The 15,698-nt window shown below is 41.2% G+C and overlaps 1 protein-coding gene across 10 annotated transcripts in view; it reads right to left on the bottom strand.

Moving 5' to 3' along the window:
• Positions 1 to 15,698, bottom strand: part of PDSS1 (decaprenyl diphosphate synthase subunit 1) — a 58,958-nt gene that overhangs the window by 30,096 nt on the left and 13,164 nt on the right. For 6 of the 10 annotated variants that reach the window (XR_003002895.1, XM_024742286.1, XM_024742288.1 and 3 more), the window contains 3 exons: positions 11,492 to 11,633; positions 7,859 to 7,970; positions 7,655 to 7,764 (listed from right to left, as the gene is read on the bottom strand). Coding sequence is in view for 7 of the 10 variants with exons in the window: in XM_024742286.1 (XP_024598054.1) it covers positions 7,655 to 7,764; positions 7,859 to 7,970; positions 11,492 to 11,633 (364 nt within the window). In the remaining 3 variants the exon portion in view is untranslated. Of the gene's footprint in view, positions 1 to 7,650; positions 7,765 to 7,858; positions 7,971 to 11,491; positions 11,719 to 13,709; positions 13,737 to 15,698 lie in introns of those variants that run through there. The other 4 variants (XR_003002897.1, XR_003002896.1, XM_024742293.1 and 1 more) reach the window with 3 other exon arrangements.

The raw sequence follows: 15,698 nt of genomic DNA, 5'->3' as shown, positions 1-15,698 counted from the left end.
GAAAAAGGGGGAATAAAATGAACACATGGAGACTAAACAACATGCTACTGAAAAACCAATGGGCCAATGACGAAATCAAAGAGGAAATCGGAAAATACCTCAAGACAAACAAAAATGAAAAGACAACCTTACAAAAATCTACAGGATGCAACAAAAGCAGTTCTTAGAGGGAAGTTCCTAGTGATACAGGCCTTCCTCAAGAAATAAGAAAAATCTCAAACTAAACTACCACCTAAAATAATTAGAAAAAGAACAAACAAAACCCAAAGTCAGCAGAAGGAAAGAAATATAAAGATCAGAGAAGAAAAAAATAAAATAGAGATTAAAATATCAATAGGAACTTCCCTGGTGGCACAGTGGTTAAGAATCCACCTACTGGGCTTCCCTGGTGGTGCAGTGGTTGAGAGTCCGCCTGCCGATGCAGGGGACACGGGTTCGTGCCCTGGTCCGGGAAGATCCCACATGCCGTGGAGCGGCTAGGCCCATGAGCCATGGCCGCTGAGCCTGCGCGTCCGGGGCCTGTGCTCCGCAACGGGAGAGGCCACGGCAGTGAGAGCCTCGTGTACCGCAAAAAAAAAAGAAAAAAGAAAAAAAAGAATCCACCTACCAATGCAGGGGACATGGGTTCGAGCCCCAGTCTGGGAAGATCCCACATGCTATGAAGCAACTAAGCCTGTGCTCCAGAACTACTGAGCCTGCACTCTAGAGCCCGAAAGCCACAACTACTGAGCCTGCGTGCCACAACTATTGAAGCCTGCGTGCCACAACTATTGAAGCCCACGTGCCTAGAGTCCGTGCTCCGCAACAAGTGAAGCCACCATAATGAAAAGTCCATGCACTGCAACGAAGAGTGGCTCCTGCTCACCACAACTAGAGAAAGCCCACAGAGCAACGAAGACCCAATGCAGCCAAAAATAAATAAATTAAAGAATTTATTTTTTTAAAAGAATCAATAAAACCATGAGCTGGTTTTTTGAAAAGATAAACAATATCAACAAGCCTCTAGCCAGGAATCACCAAGAAGAAAAGAGAGGACCCAGATAAACAAAATAAGAAATGAAAGAAGAGAAGTTATAAGCGATATCACAGAAATACTAAAAATCATAAGAAAATACTATGAACAGTTATGCCAACAAATTGGACAACCCAGAAGAAATGGACAAGTTTCTAGAAGCATACAGCCTGCCAAAACTAAGTCAAGACGAAACAGATAATTTGAACAGTCCAATCACTAGAAGTGAAATAGAATCTGTAGTAAAAAAAAAAAACTCCCTGCAAACAAAAGTCAAGGACTGGATTGCTTCATTGAGGAATTCGACCAAACATACAAAGAAGAACTTACACCTATCCTTCTCAAACTATTCCAAAAGACTAAAGAGAAGGGAACACTCCCAAAGTCATTCTATGAAGCCACCATCACCCTTACACCAAAACCAGACAAAGACACAATAAAAAAAGAAAATTACAGACCAATATCTTTTTTTTTGGGGGGGGGGGGGGCGGGTATGTGGGCCTCTCACTGTTGTGGCCCCTCCCGTTGTGGAGCACAGGCTCCGGACGCACAGGCTCAGCGGCCATGGCTCACGGGCCTAGCCGCTCCGCAGCATGTGGGATCTTCCCAGACTGGGGCACAAACCCGTGTCCCCTGCATTGGCAGGCAGACTCTCAACCACTGCGCCACCAGGGAAGCCCCAGACTGATATCTTTGATGAATATAGATGCAAAAATCCTCAACAAATATTACAAAACCAAATCCAATAATACATAAAAAAGATTATATACCACAATCAAGTTGGATTCATTCCAGGGTTGCAAAGATGGTTCAACATATGCAAATTAATCAATATGATACATCACATTAACAAAAGAAAAGACAAAAACCACATGATCACCTCAATAAATGCAGAAAAAGCATTTGATAAAATTCAACATCCATTCATGATAAAAACTCTCACCAACTGGATGCAGAGGGAACATATCTAAACATAATGAAAGCCATTTACATCAAACCCACAGCCAACATAATGCTCAATGGTGAAAAGCTGCAAGCCTTCCCACTAAATTCAGGAACTTGACAAGGATGCCCACTCTCACCACTTCTTTTCAACATAGTATTGGAAGTCCTAGCCACAGCAATCAGGTAAGAAAAAAAATAATAAAAGGTATCCAAATTGGAAGAGAAGAGGTAAAACTGTCTCTATTTGCAGATGACATGATACTCTATATAGAGAATGCTAAAGACTCTACATAAAAACTATTAGAACTAATAAATGAATTCAGCATAGTAGCAGGATACAAGATTAATAAAAAGAAATCTGTTGCATTTCTTTACACTAACAATGAAATATCAGAAAAAGTAAAAAAAACAAAACAAAACAAAAACTCATTTAAAATCACATCAAAAAGAAAAAAAAGAAACCCAAACCAACTTAGGAATAAACTTAACCAAGGAGGTGAAAAATCAATACATTGAAAACGATAAAACATTGATAAAGGAAACTGAAGATGATTCAAAGTAATGGAAACATATCCCAGTCTCGAATTGAAAGAATTAATATTGTTAAAATGGTCATACTATCCAAAGCAATCTACAAATGTAATACAATCCCTATCAAAATACCCATGACAAGGGCTTCCCTGGTGGCGCGGTGGTTGAGAGTCCGCCTGCCGATGCAGGGGACATGGGTTCGTGCCCCGGTCCGGGAGGATCCCACATGCCGCGGCAGCGGCTGGGCCCGTGAGCCATGGCCGCTGAGCCTGCGCGGCTCCGCAGCGGGAGAGGCCACAGCAGTGAGAGGCCCGCGTACCGCAAAAAAAAAAAAAAAAAAAAAAAAAAAAAAAAAAACCTCAAAATACCCATGACATTTTTCACAGAACTGGAACAACTAATCCTAAGATTTACATGGAACCACAAAAGACCCAGAACTGCCAAAGCAATCCTGAGGAAAAAGAACAAAGCTGGAGGCATAACCCTTCCAGACTTCAGACAATACTACTACAAAGCTACAGTAACAAAACAACATGGTATTGGCACAAAAACAGACAGATCAACGGAACAGGATACAGAACCCAGAAATAAACGCACACACCTATGGTCAGTTGATCTACAACAAAGGAAGCAAGAATATACAATGGAGAAAAGGTAGTCTCTTCAACAAATGGTGATGAGAAAGCTGGACAGCTACATGTATATCAATGAAATTAGAACACTCCCTCATACCATATACAAACATAAACTCAAAATAGTTTAAAGACCTAAATATAAGACACGACACCATAAAACTCCCAGAACACAGGCAAAAAATTCTTAGATATAAATCACAGCAATATTTTCTTAGATGAGTCTCCCAAGGCAAAAGAAATAAAAGCAAAAGTAAACAAATGAGACTTAATCAAACTTAAAAGTTTTTGCACAGTACTGTAAGGGAAATCATCAACAAAAAGAAAAGACAACCTATGGACTGGAAGAAAATATTTGCAAATGATGTCACCATTAAGGGGTCAATATCCAAAATATACAAAGAGCTCATACGACTCAGTATCAAAAAAACAAACAACCCAATCAAAAAATGAGAAGACCTAAATAGACATTTCTCCAAAGAAGACACAGAGATCACCAACAGGCACATGAAAAGATGCTCAACGTCACTAATTAGAGAAATGCAAATCAAAACCACAATGAGGTATCACCTCACACCAGTTAGAATGGGCATCATCAGAAAATCTACAAATAAATGCTGGAGAGGGTGTGGAGAAAAGGGAACTGTTGGTGGGAATGTAAATTGGTGAGGCCACTATGGAAACAGTACGGAGGTTCCTTAAAAAACTAAAATAGAGCTACCATATGATCCAGCAATCCCACTCTGGGCGTATATCCAGAAAAGATGAAAACTCTATTTCAAAAAGATACATGTACGCCAATGTTCATAGCAGCACTATTACAATAGCCAAGGCATGGAAGCAACCCAAGTGCCCATCAAGAGATGATCAGTTTAAGAAAATGTGGTGTGTATATATATATATACACTGGAATATTACTCAGCCACAAAAAAGAATGAAATATTGCCAATTGCATGGACCTAGAGAATATTATACTAAGTGAAGTAAGTCAGAGAAAGACAAATATATGATATCGCTTATATGTGAAACCGAAAAATCAATACAAATCAATCTATATACAAAACAGAAACAGACTCACAGACACAGAAAACAAACTTATGGTTACCATAGGGTGCAGGGATAAATTAGGAGTATGGGATTCACAGATACAAACTACTGTAAGTAAAACAGATGAGCAACAGGATTTACTGTATAGCACAGGGAATTATATGCAATATCTTATAATAACCTACGGTAGAAATAATCTGATACAGATATTACTGAATCACTTTGCTGTACACCTGAAACTAACACAACTATACTACAAATGAACCATAATTCAATTAAAAAAAAAAAAAGAAGGGCTTCCCTGGTGGCGCAGTGGTTGAGAGTCCGCCTGCCGATGCAGGGGACACAGGTTCATGCCCCGGTCTGGGAGGATCCCGCGTGCCGCGGAGCGGCTGGGCCCGTGGGCCATGGCCGCTGGGCCTGCGTGTCCGGAGCCTGTGCTCCGCGGTGGGAGAGGCCACAGCAGTGAGAGGCCCACGTACCGCAAAAACAAAAACAAAAAAAAAAAAGGAAAAAAGAGAAAAAAAAGATTCTTGACAACTAAACGCCACATGAGATCCTGGGCCAGAAAAAAATTTTCCCATTTGTTACTGATATAACAATATTAAAACAACTGTTAAAATTTGAATAAGGCCTATTTGTAGATTAGATAAGACTATCATAACCAAAAATAGGTGTTCAGCAGATATGACCCGCAAACCAAAATTCTGTGGTGGCCCTCTGTAGCTTTGAAAATGAGGTAACAGGAAGACAGTCAACTGATTCCAGGCCACATGCAGCACTTGAGAGAAAAGAAATTCAGAAAGAAATGAGAAAAATACATGAATCTGCAGGATTATCATACCCAGTTCTGGGTTCAAATCCCAGCTCAGCTACTGTCTGACTGAGTAACACCGGATGGGCCACACCTCTGGTCTCATTCCCATCAGATTTTCTGGGGAACGAGGCATAGTGTTCATTGGTGAGCTACACAACGTATTTTGCATGACTATGTGCAGAAACAAGGAGCCGATCATCTTTCAAGATTACTTCTATTTTTAACATCAATCAGTGTCCCAAAGCAATCCTAAACAGCCCTCTCTTAATCTTAATACTATTTTCCATTAAATAGCTCTTAGGACAATGAATTTTAAGCTATTAAGTTTCCTTCAAATTCCCCTAACATCTTGGAATTCCATTAGTTCTGCTATAATGATTCTGATGTTTAAATTCTCCTTACTCCTTCCTTTTGGCATCTCTAATTTGCTTTGCATGCGTTCTTTCAGAGCTCACGTCTTTGCGTTTTAAGTACCAAGATTGCACAAACACAGCAATTCTGAATATATAACACCTCTGGAACATCTCTACCCATAGGCACTTAAATATAGAAACTTTTATTCAGAGAGCTCACACTAAGATTCTGCTTTATTATTCCAACAGCTCTGGAGCTTAGGAATAAATCGCATGAAAAGTGGGTAGTTCTGGGGTGAGGCCAGCATGCCTCCTAGTGGACAGTATAAAACATTTCATTTTTAACGAGGTTCGGGCCATATTAACATGCAAGTCCACTTTTAACTTGCTAATCTGTGAAGGATGAGGTCCTCTTTATAAGCGAATACACGTGCTATCCTGTCTTTGGCTTCCTAAGCAGAGGAGAGTGAAGTCAGTCTTTCCTTGATGACGTGGCTCCGCTTCTGCGGGCCCTTGGACTCGATCACTGAGTGCACTAGTTCATATTCTGGCTCCCGTGTCACGCTGCTGCCCTGGGCCTGTGTGGACAATGACCCTCAGGTTTTCCAGTTCCAACAGCCCCACTACCTGCTAGTGCTTCTAACTGCAGCCTCAGGCCTGTGAAGTTGTTACTGGGCTTCCCCTAACACAGTGATGTGCCTTATGAGGATGGGTCTCCATCTTCATGGAGATTTTGGCAGGTCACAGCTTTGTGGCCCCCATTTTAAATCAGTTATTCTTTTATTTAGCTTTCTAGTGTCTATCATATTGTTGTCTGTCTTTTTTTAGAAAGCTACACTCGCAATTTCTTGGAAATAATAATAAAAAAAGAAAATGCTCTTTCAATAAAAAGACAAAAATGGCTGAGATTGTGCCCAGCATGTTCTACATAATTCACATTCCTTAGGGTTTCACTTAGGTCTTTTTAGGAAGAAATGTTGCTCTCATTCTTTTCTGGCTTACAATTACACATTTCTTGACACTTTTCCAAATAGAGGCACTATTGGCAAAGGACTTTTTCACCTGAGAGGCCTGAGAAAAAGCTCTCTTTAACTGTAATTATGGTATAATTATTACATAACATAATTAATTATGTATCATGACAGCAACTGACATTTGGCCCTTAGAAGTCTTCTTTTCTTGTTGCTTTAATTACAAGGGACTCTTACTTGCCCAGTTTTCATCTCATTTATATCTGCTAGGCTGAGAGACAGTCAGATGAACAATTCTATGGAGAGAACTGTCTCTCATTCATGGGCTACCAGTGAATACCACAGTTTAGTCTACAGATTAAGGATAATACTAACTGATTTTTAAAAAGAAAAACTATGCGAAGAGTAGAGGGAAGGCCAAAGAGAAAGCAAGGGGTAAAAAAAGTTATGGTTCACGCTCAGCTTATACTCGGAAGGAAAATGGCTTGTCTATATTTCATATAACTGGGAGGATCTACTACTCACAAAAAAAGTATATAGAACACTAGTACAATCTGATAGTTATATATTTTCTCCCAGGTCAATATTATACTTAAGAACACAGCACTTCATTACTTTTTATACGTAAAACGTTAAGAAACAGTGTGTGTGATAATCACAAGAGAAACTATTTACGATAAGTTGTTCAAAATGTTATACCATTTAGGGACTTCTCTGGTGGCACAGTGGTTAAGAATCTGCCTGCCAACGCAGGGGACATGGGTTTGATCCCTGGTCCGGGAAGATCCCACATGCCGCAGGGCAGCTAAGCCCATGTGCCACAACTACTGAGCCTGAGCTCTAGAGCCTACGAGCCACAACTACTGAGCCCACATGCCACAACTACTGAAGCCGGCATGCCTAGAGCCCTTGCTCCGCAACAAAAGAAGCCGCCACAATGAGAAGCCCGTATACCACCCCTGCTCACCGCAACCAGAGAAAGCCCACATGCAGCAACAAAGACCCAACACAGCCAAAAATAATAAATTAATTAATTTTTTAAAATGTTACACCATTTGGAAATTAGATTGGGGAATATATTATAAAGCTTATTTTGATTCAATTCTTGGGAGGAAAGATGAAAAGTTGATGTTTGCATAGCAAAAGAAGACAGCAAAAATGGAAACCTCAGCAGAAGTTCTCCACTGTCTGGTCTGGGGATGCAATTCTTTTCTCAATGACCTCTTGGGATTTCAGTTACTTAAGGTTCTCCAGTGAAAGTTTTTTCTAGGAGAATTAGCTCCCAAGAAAGAACTAGGAGGTTTGTTTGTTTGTTTTTAACTTGAAAAGAGACAGAACGTACATACTGCTTTACAACTGTTGGCTATCAGACTTGCAGTCTTCTTGAACGTCTTTTCAAGGTAGTGTGCAAATCTTTCATTTTCATTTTCTTTTGACCCGAGCTGAAGAAATTCACCTATAAAAAAGGAAAGTGGTCATGTGAGGGTTTTTTTTTGCTTGGCAAAAAAATAAGATTGAATAAAAAAGAAGAAAAGTCAGAATTAACCTACCACGCACCAAATCTTCAATCACTTGGGTTAAAATAGATACAACGGTTGTATTTCCAATTCGTGCCAGAGCTATCGATGCTGCAGAAAGAATTAAATCGCCAGCAAGGACAGCCTAGAAGAGAAGAAAACTTTCAGAGAAAAGTATCTGAGCATCGGAGCCAACAATGAAGTTAACTTCTCAGAAGAGAAACAGGATGGGAGGTAGGGAGGGGGTCATCCTGGATATGTTTCTCCCCTTCCTCTTCCTCAGCAGGATTACGTTATAATCAGCTACAGATTTGGGATGCTGTTTGAACTGGATGGGCTCTCAGAGATGACCCAGTCTGCCTCTCCAGTTCAGAGCTGAAGAAATGAATGCCTAGAGACAGAAGTACCTGACCCTCTGGCTTCATCCCTAGCCCCAGCAAAATGTCACTGCATTCATTTAGTTACGCTGGACCATTCGCTCTCCCATCAAACTAGGTGGCTGTGCCTTTGCACTTACTGTTTCTTCTGCTCAAGAGTCCTTCCCCTTCATCACCTGGCAGACTCATGTGCAGAATTAGTTCAGGCGGCACCTGCAGGAAGTTCACTCAGATCCCTCACTCTGATCTTCTGTGAGCACAGCACCCCTTGGATATTGCTGTCTTCCCACATTTTTCCTATTTACCCAACTCCTAAGGGCATGTAGCGGGAATTATCCAGCTAGTGCCTAGTACGCACCAGTGCACAGCCCAACCCATGCTTTTCTCAGTGAAAACTAAACCAAGGAATCTTGGCTCCAAGTTCAATGCTCTTAGAACGCTATTACACTGCCCCTCACTCCAGGACAAAATATTTTTTTCACTGAACACCAATCAATATTTTCCCAATCTTCTTTAGATTGGGAACAAACGTCTGCATTGTATTTGCAACTAATTATAAGTTATTCATGACCAAATTACATGCTGTACTCAAATACACTAATGTGCATACTTAAAGATATGGATAGGTGTTATAGAGTAGTTATGAATGATAGAGTTTGTGGAATTTGAATCCACAGAATTTGCAACATAACCACATTTTAAGTTTTTTTATTTGTTGTTGTTGTTTTTGTTTTTGGCTGCACCGTGTGGCATGTGGGATCTTAGTTCCCCAACTAGGGACTGAACCCATGCCCCCCGCAGTGGAAGCGTGGAGTCTTAACTGCTGGACTGCCAGGGAAGTCCCAAGTTTTTATTGTCTGTTAGTTCTCTAGTATCTAAAATTAGTGATGTTCAGTATGTTTACCAACTAATCATTTTATATAACATATACTGTATAAGGTATCTTGATGTAAATGTAAATATACATTTAGAATGTCATTGTGGGACTTTCCTGGTGGCGCAGTGGTTGAGAATCTGCCTGTCAATGCAGGGGACACGGGTTCAATCCCTGTTCCGGGAAGATCCCACATGCCACGGAGCAACTAAGCCTGTGCGTCACAACTACTAAGCCTGTGCGCCACAACTACTGAGCCTGTGCTCTAGAGCCCACGAGCCACAACTACTGAGCCCATGTGCCCCAACTACTGAAGCCCGCACATCTAGAGCCCATGCTCTGCGACAAGAGAAGCCACTGCAATGAGAAGCCTGCCCACCGCAACGAAGAGTAGCCCCCACTCGCCGCAACTAGAGAAAGCCCACGCGCAGCAACGAAGGCCCAATGCAGCCAAAAATAAATAAAATCTAAAGTTATTGTACACATTATGATTTATAGGTACACACACATCCATCATCCACCCTACATCATTAGCAGCTGAGGGCTCAGGATCCCTAGGCTTTTGCCTCTTTCCTCTCCTGGCCCTGGGGATCCCAGAGGCCAAAAGCTTCCAGCATCTGGAAATAAAGCTGCCACACTGGGGATGGCTGGGGTGAGGGGTTAAGGGAAAGAAGGGATAGGGACCCAGACAGGGGAATGAGGGTTCATGGAGGAGGTGCTGTACGAATGGATTTTTATTGGTAACACAGCAGTTTTGTTTGACAGGCAAAAAAGGGGAGACTAGCAGGTGGCCCCATGCAGGGCAGACCAGCCTTGCAGCTGAAAGAGGCAGGTGACAGCGTAAACACGGTCTTCCAAAGGAGGCCCCCGGGACTTTTCTGGTGGAGCAGTGGTTAAGAATCTGCCTGCCAATTCAGGGGACACGGGTTCGAGCCCTGGTCCGTGAAGATCCCACATGCCGTGGAGCAACTAAGCCCATGTGCCACAACTACTGAGCCTGTGCTCTAGAGCCCGCAAGCCACAACTACTGAAGCCTGCGCGCCTAGAGCCCATGCTCCACAACAAGCCACCGCAATGAGAAGCCCAAGCACCGCGTTGAAGAGTAGCCCCCGCTCACCGCAACTAGAGAAAGCCCGCACGCAGCAACAAAGACCCAACGCAGCCATAAATAAATAAACAAATTAATGAATTAATTAATAATAAAAAAAAGGACGGAGGACCCCAACAGCAGAGGCAGTCACAAGAGGGGACCAGTCAGGAGAAAAATCTTAACTTGTTCACTTAATCCTCCCCCTTTGCCCAAGGGCTCAAGTATAAAGCTTTAAGGACAGGCTCTGAAAACAGACACAGCAGACTGCAGGACATGTCATAGAGTTACCCAGGGCCTCTCCAAAATGAAACTCCACCCTTTTTTACCAACATTCTGAAGTACAGAATTCTGTCAATAGGACACAAAACCTTTTCATCTAAAATCGGAAATAAAAAGATTTAACAAAATCATGTGCGCTAAAGAAAAACCAGCATGTAAAGATAATAATGAAGGTATATTTCTTCTTTGAATACGATTAGAAAACAGGTGGGAACCAGGTATTACAGACATATGAGGGCTGGGAAGGTATGGAGAGGGAAAACTCATTCACATTAATGTTTTGTTTGTGCTTCAAATGGGCAGGATGGCCAAGGGAAGGGCATGTGTGGCGGGAGATGCCTGCTCCCAGAAGGCCCGTGGGTCTTCCCTTTTATTTGCTGAATTTTATCCCCTTCCTCAACCCATGATTTAAACATCCTTAAACAAGATGCCACATTCTACACACCCCCTTCAAGAAATGCTAATAAAATAATGTGGAAATATGCTTTAAAATATACATGAACTATTCAATTATAAAGCTTCTATTTAAAAAGGTAAAAATTTCATGGGAGAACAGTATCCCTCTGAGATTGATACAGATGTATATGAATATGTGTGTGTATTTATACATATATATATATATTAGTTTTATTTATTTACTTGCCTTGAAACTCTTGCATGTGGCAGTTAGTAAATGGTTAAACAATTAAAGTGAATCTGAGTAATGTAAGCCCCAAAGTAAAAGGCGTGATTCCTCATGAAATATACTTTTTGGATAACTACAAAAATCTCCTTCCTTAACCAAATTCTATATAAAACTGTGAAGAAGCAGGAACACTAAGTTTATTTTTCTGTGCTATTATCCATGATCAAACATCTGTGTATAGACCAGACATCGAAAACTATTTTGAAAGCTGGAAGACCACATTTGATGAAGCATACTCTCAACCACTGCGCCACCAGGGAAGCCCATATTTTACTTTATAATGAGACAAATCTGGAAAATAAATGCAATCCAAAGAGTATGGGATTTAATAAGAAAGATTTAAAAAACCAAAAAGCCGTACCTTCTTTTCACCCCAGATCTTATTAACTGTGTGTTTTCCTCTTCGGGAACTTGCATCATCAATGACATCATCATGGACCAGGCTGGCAGTGTGGATCATTTCTGCAATTAAGGCTATGGCACGCTGGCTTGCTTGCACATTTCTAGTTAACAGAAAGCAATGCTTTTTAACAGAGACACCGCCTATAACCTTCTCAGCAATCATCTTGTGAAAACTGGACATCGGATCTAGGATAAAGAATTTTATTTCTCTAAGAGAAACTATATAAAAACTTTGGCTTCCCTACACAGCCAATTCTATCATTTGGAGGACATTTTAAAAATGCACATGATACCCTGCACCAAGATTATGTTTTCGGGACACCACACTAAGAAGTGGAATTTGTATAATTAACAACAAAAAAAGGATAAACACCTGAGATGTCTGGGTATCTGGCTGAAGAATCATCGTTATGTCCTACAACAGTGGTCTTGGTCAGTTGGTCAAGTTTACAGTTAGGTTACAATTAAATTTCAGGGGTGGATGGGGAAGATGGGTGAAGAGCATTCTAAAGAAGTGTATGAAAGAACCAAAGGTCACTGTGTTCAAAGCTTTTAATAATGTCTTAAATATTTAGTAAGAAGACCTTGATAACCAAGAGAGCTGGAATTCATAATTCCAATTGGCTACTGATATTGGTTACCAATATGAATTGATAATTCATACTGGAATATGAATTCCAATTCAAATTTAACCTGTGCATTAGAAATTTAAACTTTCATTTCCCAGATTTAACACAAAATACAGGAGAAACATTCCCAAGAAGATACTTGGATGCGACTCTTACAGTTAAAAGGGAACGCCAATTTCTTTTTAATCATCATTATTCTCACCATCATCATCTATGGGAATTTTAAAAAACGGAATTTTAAGAAAATCAAACTGGAGAAATAACCAACTGAATTTTCTGAATCTAAAACAGAAGCCTGGCTCAAACACACGCTAACTAAATGTTTTATTTATTCCTAGAGCTTACTTTTCAAATATCACCATGTTCTCTCTTAGAGGGGAGAAAAGAGAGAGGGATACTGAAATGTGACTTTTTTTCTTTAAAAACCTAATCTGAACATCTGCAAAAGCCAGTGTTCATTCCAATTCCTCAGATCCAGCAGAAAGCCATGAAAAATGAAGTATAACTAACACTAAAGATGCTGGAATTTAACTACAAACACTAAATCAGCCTGAAGACTATCTTCCCGTCTTGCTTGAAATGTAATTTTAAAATATGGTGCTTTACCAGCAACTCTTACTTAAGATTTTTAGAACTAAACCTCAGAATCTTCCAACTGCTTTTAGCCCAGAAATCAACTGTAAAGTGCCGCACGTTATTTATTAATGTCACAATTATAACAGTTCTAAACACTTATGGATCACAACACATTCTTCTGAGGAGGGAGAAGTAAAGAAACAGGGGAGGGACAAATCATCCTGTAAAACTACTTTAGTTTATGAGAAAATGGAGCTTTGGATCGCTTCCAAGAGCTTGTTCTGAATCCTTCTGTGAGAAACTCACAGACCCTATAGAAGGAAGTTTGGACCTTAAGTATTTTTCAGGTAAATTTACTGGATCCTATCTTAATGCACAAGAAAAGATGTGCATTTTACCGTTGTTTTCTACATAAATAGAAAGACTATTTCTTTAGAACATTTTCTCAATGAATTTCAGTCTGATGAAATATACACTTGCTACTCATTAATAGTAGATCTTACCTTAAACAACTGGTAAGACCTCTAAGCCCTTCTCATGTATTTAGAGGTCGGGCACCACTTCCGTTATCACAAACTATGTCAGCAGGCAGGGGTCCTGCTGGGAAGCTGCAGTAAAATGGCAGTACTCACTGAGACACTGGAGTTTTTTGTAATTTGAAGATATTAAAACAAAGATTTCTTAAAATATCCTGAAATTTCATAGACTACATATATGTAAAAGTGCCTTTTCTATGGCTAAATTGATGAAATCAGGATTCTTGCTTAGAAAGTTATTTGGCATCGTGACACAGCCCCTACATAGGATAAACATCACATTTTAGATGCTTTATCATTTTATCTGATGTACTTTTTCCTGCACAATTAGCCGTTAACATGTGCCAGCTTCTATCTGGAAAATACTGTCACTACGTGTCCACAGTACAGCATAATGGTCTGGAACCCAAATTTACAGATCACAGAAACAACTCACACTGTTTTGAAGATGAAATCTTCGAAGTACCGAACTGAGTCATGCCTTCAAAAAACTGGGCACCATGTCTACTTCCTGCTGTGAAAGAGCTGCCACACTTTCCCAACTTCTGGGAGAGGTGCTAAGAAAAACCAGTCAGGCGAGACAGCAGGAGAAAATGAGGCCCCGAGTCTGAGTCTCGAAAGGTGGCTCTGTCCTCCATCCTTCACACCTGCAAGAGCGTGCGATGACTCAGCCAGCCCCTCACAACAGTCAGGTTTTTCCCTCTTCATTAGATTTCAAACAACATTTTTATAATGAATAATTTCAAGCACAGATGGAAACAGATGGAATAATATAATGACCCCCCCACATACCCTTCACCAAGCTCACATGTGATTTAAATAAAATGCTTTTTCCTCCTATTCATACTGATATATAATGCCAAGTCTTAAAGAAATGACAAGTAAACCCCCAGTGTGGGAAAACTGTCTCCAAAAAGAATATCAAACCTTATCAATGGGTTACCCTGATTTTCAACAACTGAGGGAAGCAGAAGAATTTAAATAGTAAATGTGGTTTCACTCTAACCGAGACAGAGAAGTTTCTATTCCCAAAGCTACAGAGGTTGTATAAAGACCGGAGTTCTCAGCTGGGTTACAGAAGGCTCTGTTTCTATTTCCCAATGTTCTTCTGTTTATTTTCTTCTGCCAATTCTAAACAGAAGCGTTTCACTTTGTTTGTGAGAACTCTGACGAGATTAGTGTTTCTTAAATATCATCTCTTGCCCACCGTGTCAAAATCAATACTCTTGAACATACAGACTGAAAATTCCTTAGACTTAGGAACTGGGATCCCTCACGATGGGGCTCAGGAACTGGCATTCTGAAGCAGCAGTCCTGGTGATCCTGACACACAAAGTTGGGGACATGCTGCTCTGTAAGTGGAGTATTCGCCTGACTGCAAGCCCCAAACGGAAGCTTCTCCTGAGAAGGGATTTGACACAAGCTCAGCCTCTGCTGCCCCCCTGCAGCCCCGCCTCTAAACCGCAGGCATGACCTGAAACTTGGGGGCCCAGTTTAAAGGTCTTATGCCAACGACTCCCCAAGTCTCTTCGGAGCTGGAGGGCAGGAAGTCTCCCCTGTTCTGAAAGGCACAGTCATGGGAGGGTGACCTCCTCTTCTCTGACACTTCGCATCATCTCGAGTTTTAAAGGCACGAATGAACACTTTATCAGTTTGGTACTGAAGAACTCTCTAGTTAAAACGCAAACAAAGTCTCTCTCTGTCTGTCTCTAAAATTCTTCAGGATGTGAACTGCATCTCCTAGTTGTTACCTGATAAAAGTACACACATTGAAGTTTTCAGTATGCTGAACAATATATCCACGTCACTTAAGATTCTATCTTTATCTGCCACTGAGCTGACTTGCTACAAGTTTGGGTCCCTCAACTACTGACACTGTGGAAAGTGTTCAGCTCCCCCCTGGGTCTGCACTGCCAGATCTGGTGCATCCGGAAGCAGTACCTCCAGAGGGAGAGAAAAGTCCCAGCAGGCACACTCCGCACTCGTGCGATATGATGTGAACGATGGGGTTTGTCCCAGTTTCCTGTGGCCCGGTGACAAAACACCACAAACTTGGTGGTTTAAATCAGTAGAAATTCTCCCACAGTTCTGGAGACCACACGTCCAAAAGCAGTTTCCCTGAACTGAGATGGAGGTATCGGCAAGGCCAGGTTTCCTGCAGAGTCTCAAGGAGAGAATCCTTTCCTCACTCCTTCCAGTTGTGCTGGCTGCTGGAGGGCCTTAGCTTGTGGCCACGAGCTTGAAGCAGCCACCTTCAAGTCTCTCCCCTCCATCTTCACACGGCCTTCTCTTCTGTAATGGCAATCTCCCTCTGCCTCCCTCTTTAGGGATACAAATGATTGCATTTCGGGCCCATCAGATAATCCAGGATGACACCCCCATTTCAAGATCCTTAACTTAAGCACATCTGCAAAGACCCTTTTCT

This window comes from Neophocaena asiaeorientalis, unplaced genomic scaffold (genome assembly GCF_003031525.2).
Source record: "Neophocaena asiaeorientalis asiaeorientalis breed wild unplaced genomic scaffold, Neophocaena_asiaeorientalis_V1.1 scaffold781, whole genome shotgun sequence".
NCBI lineage: Eukaryota > Metazoa > Chordata > Mammalia > Artiodactyla > Phocoenidae > Neophocaena > Neophocaena asiaeorientalis.
The sequence above is the reverse complement of the archived record's forward strand: the minus strand, read 5'-3'. Positions and strand labels throughout refer to the sequence as shown.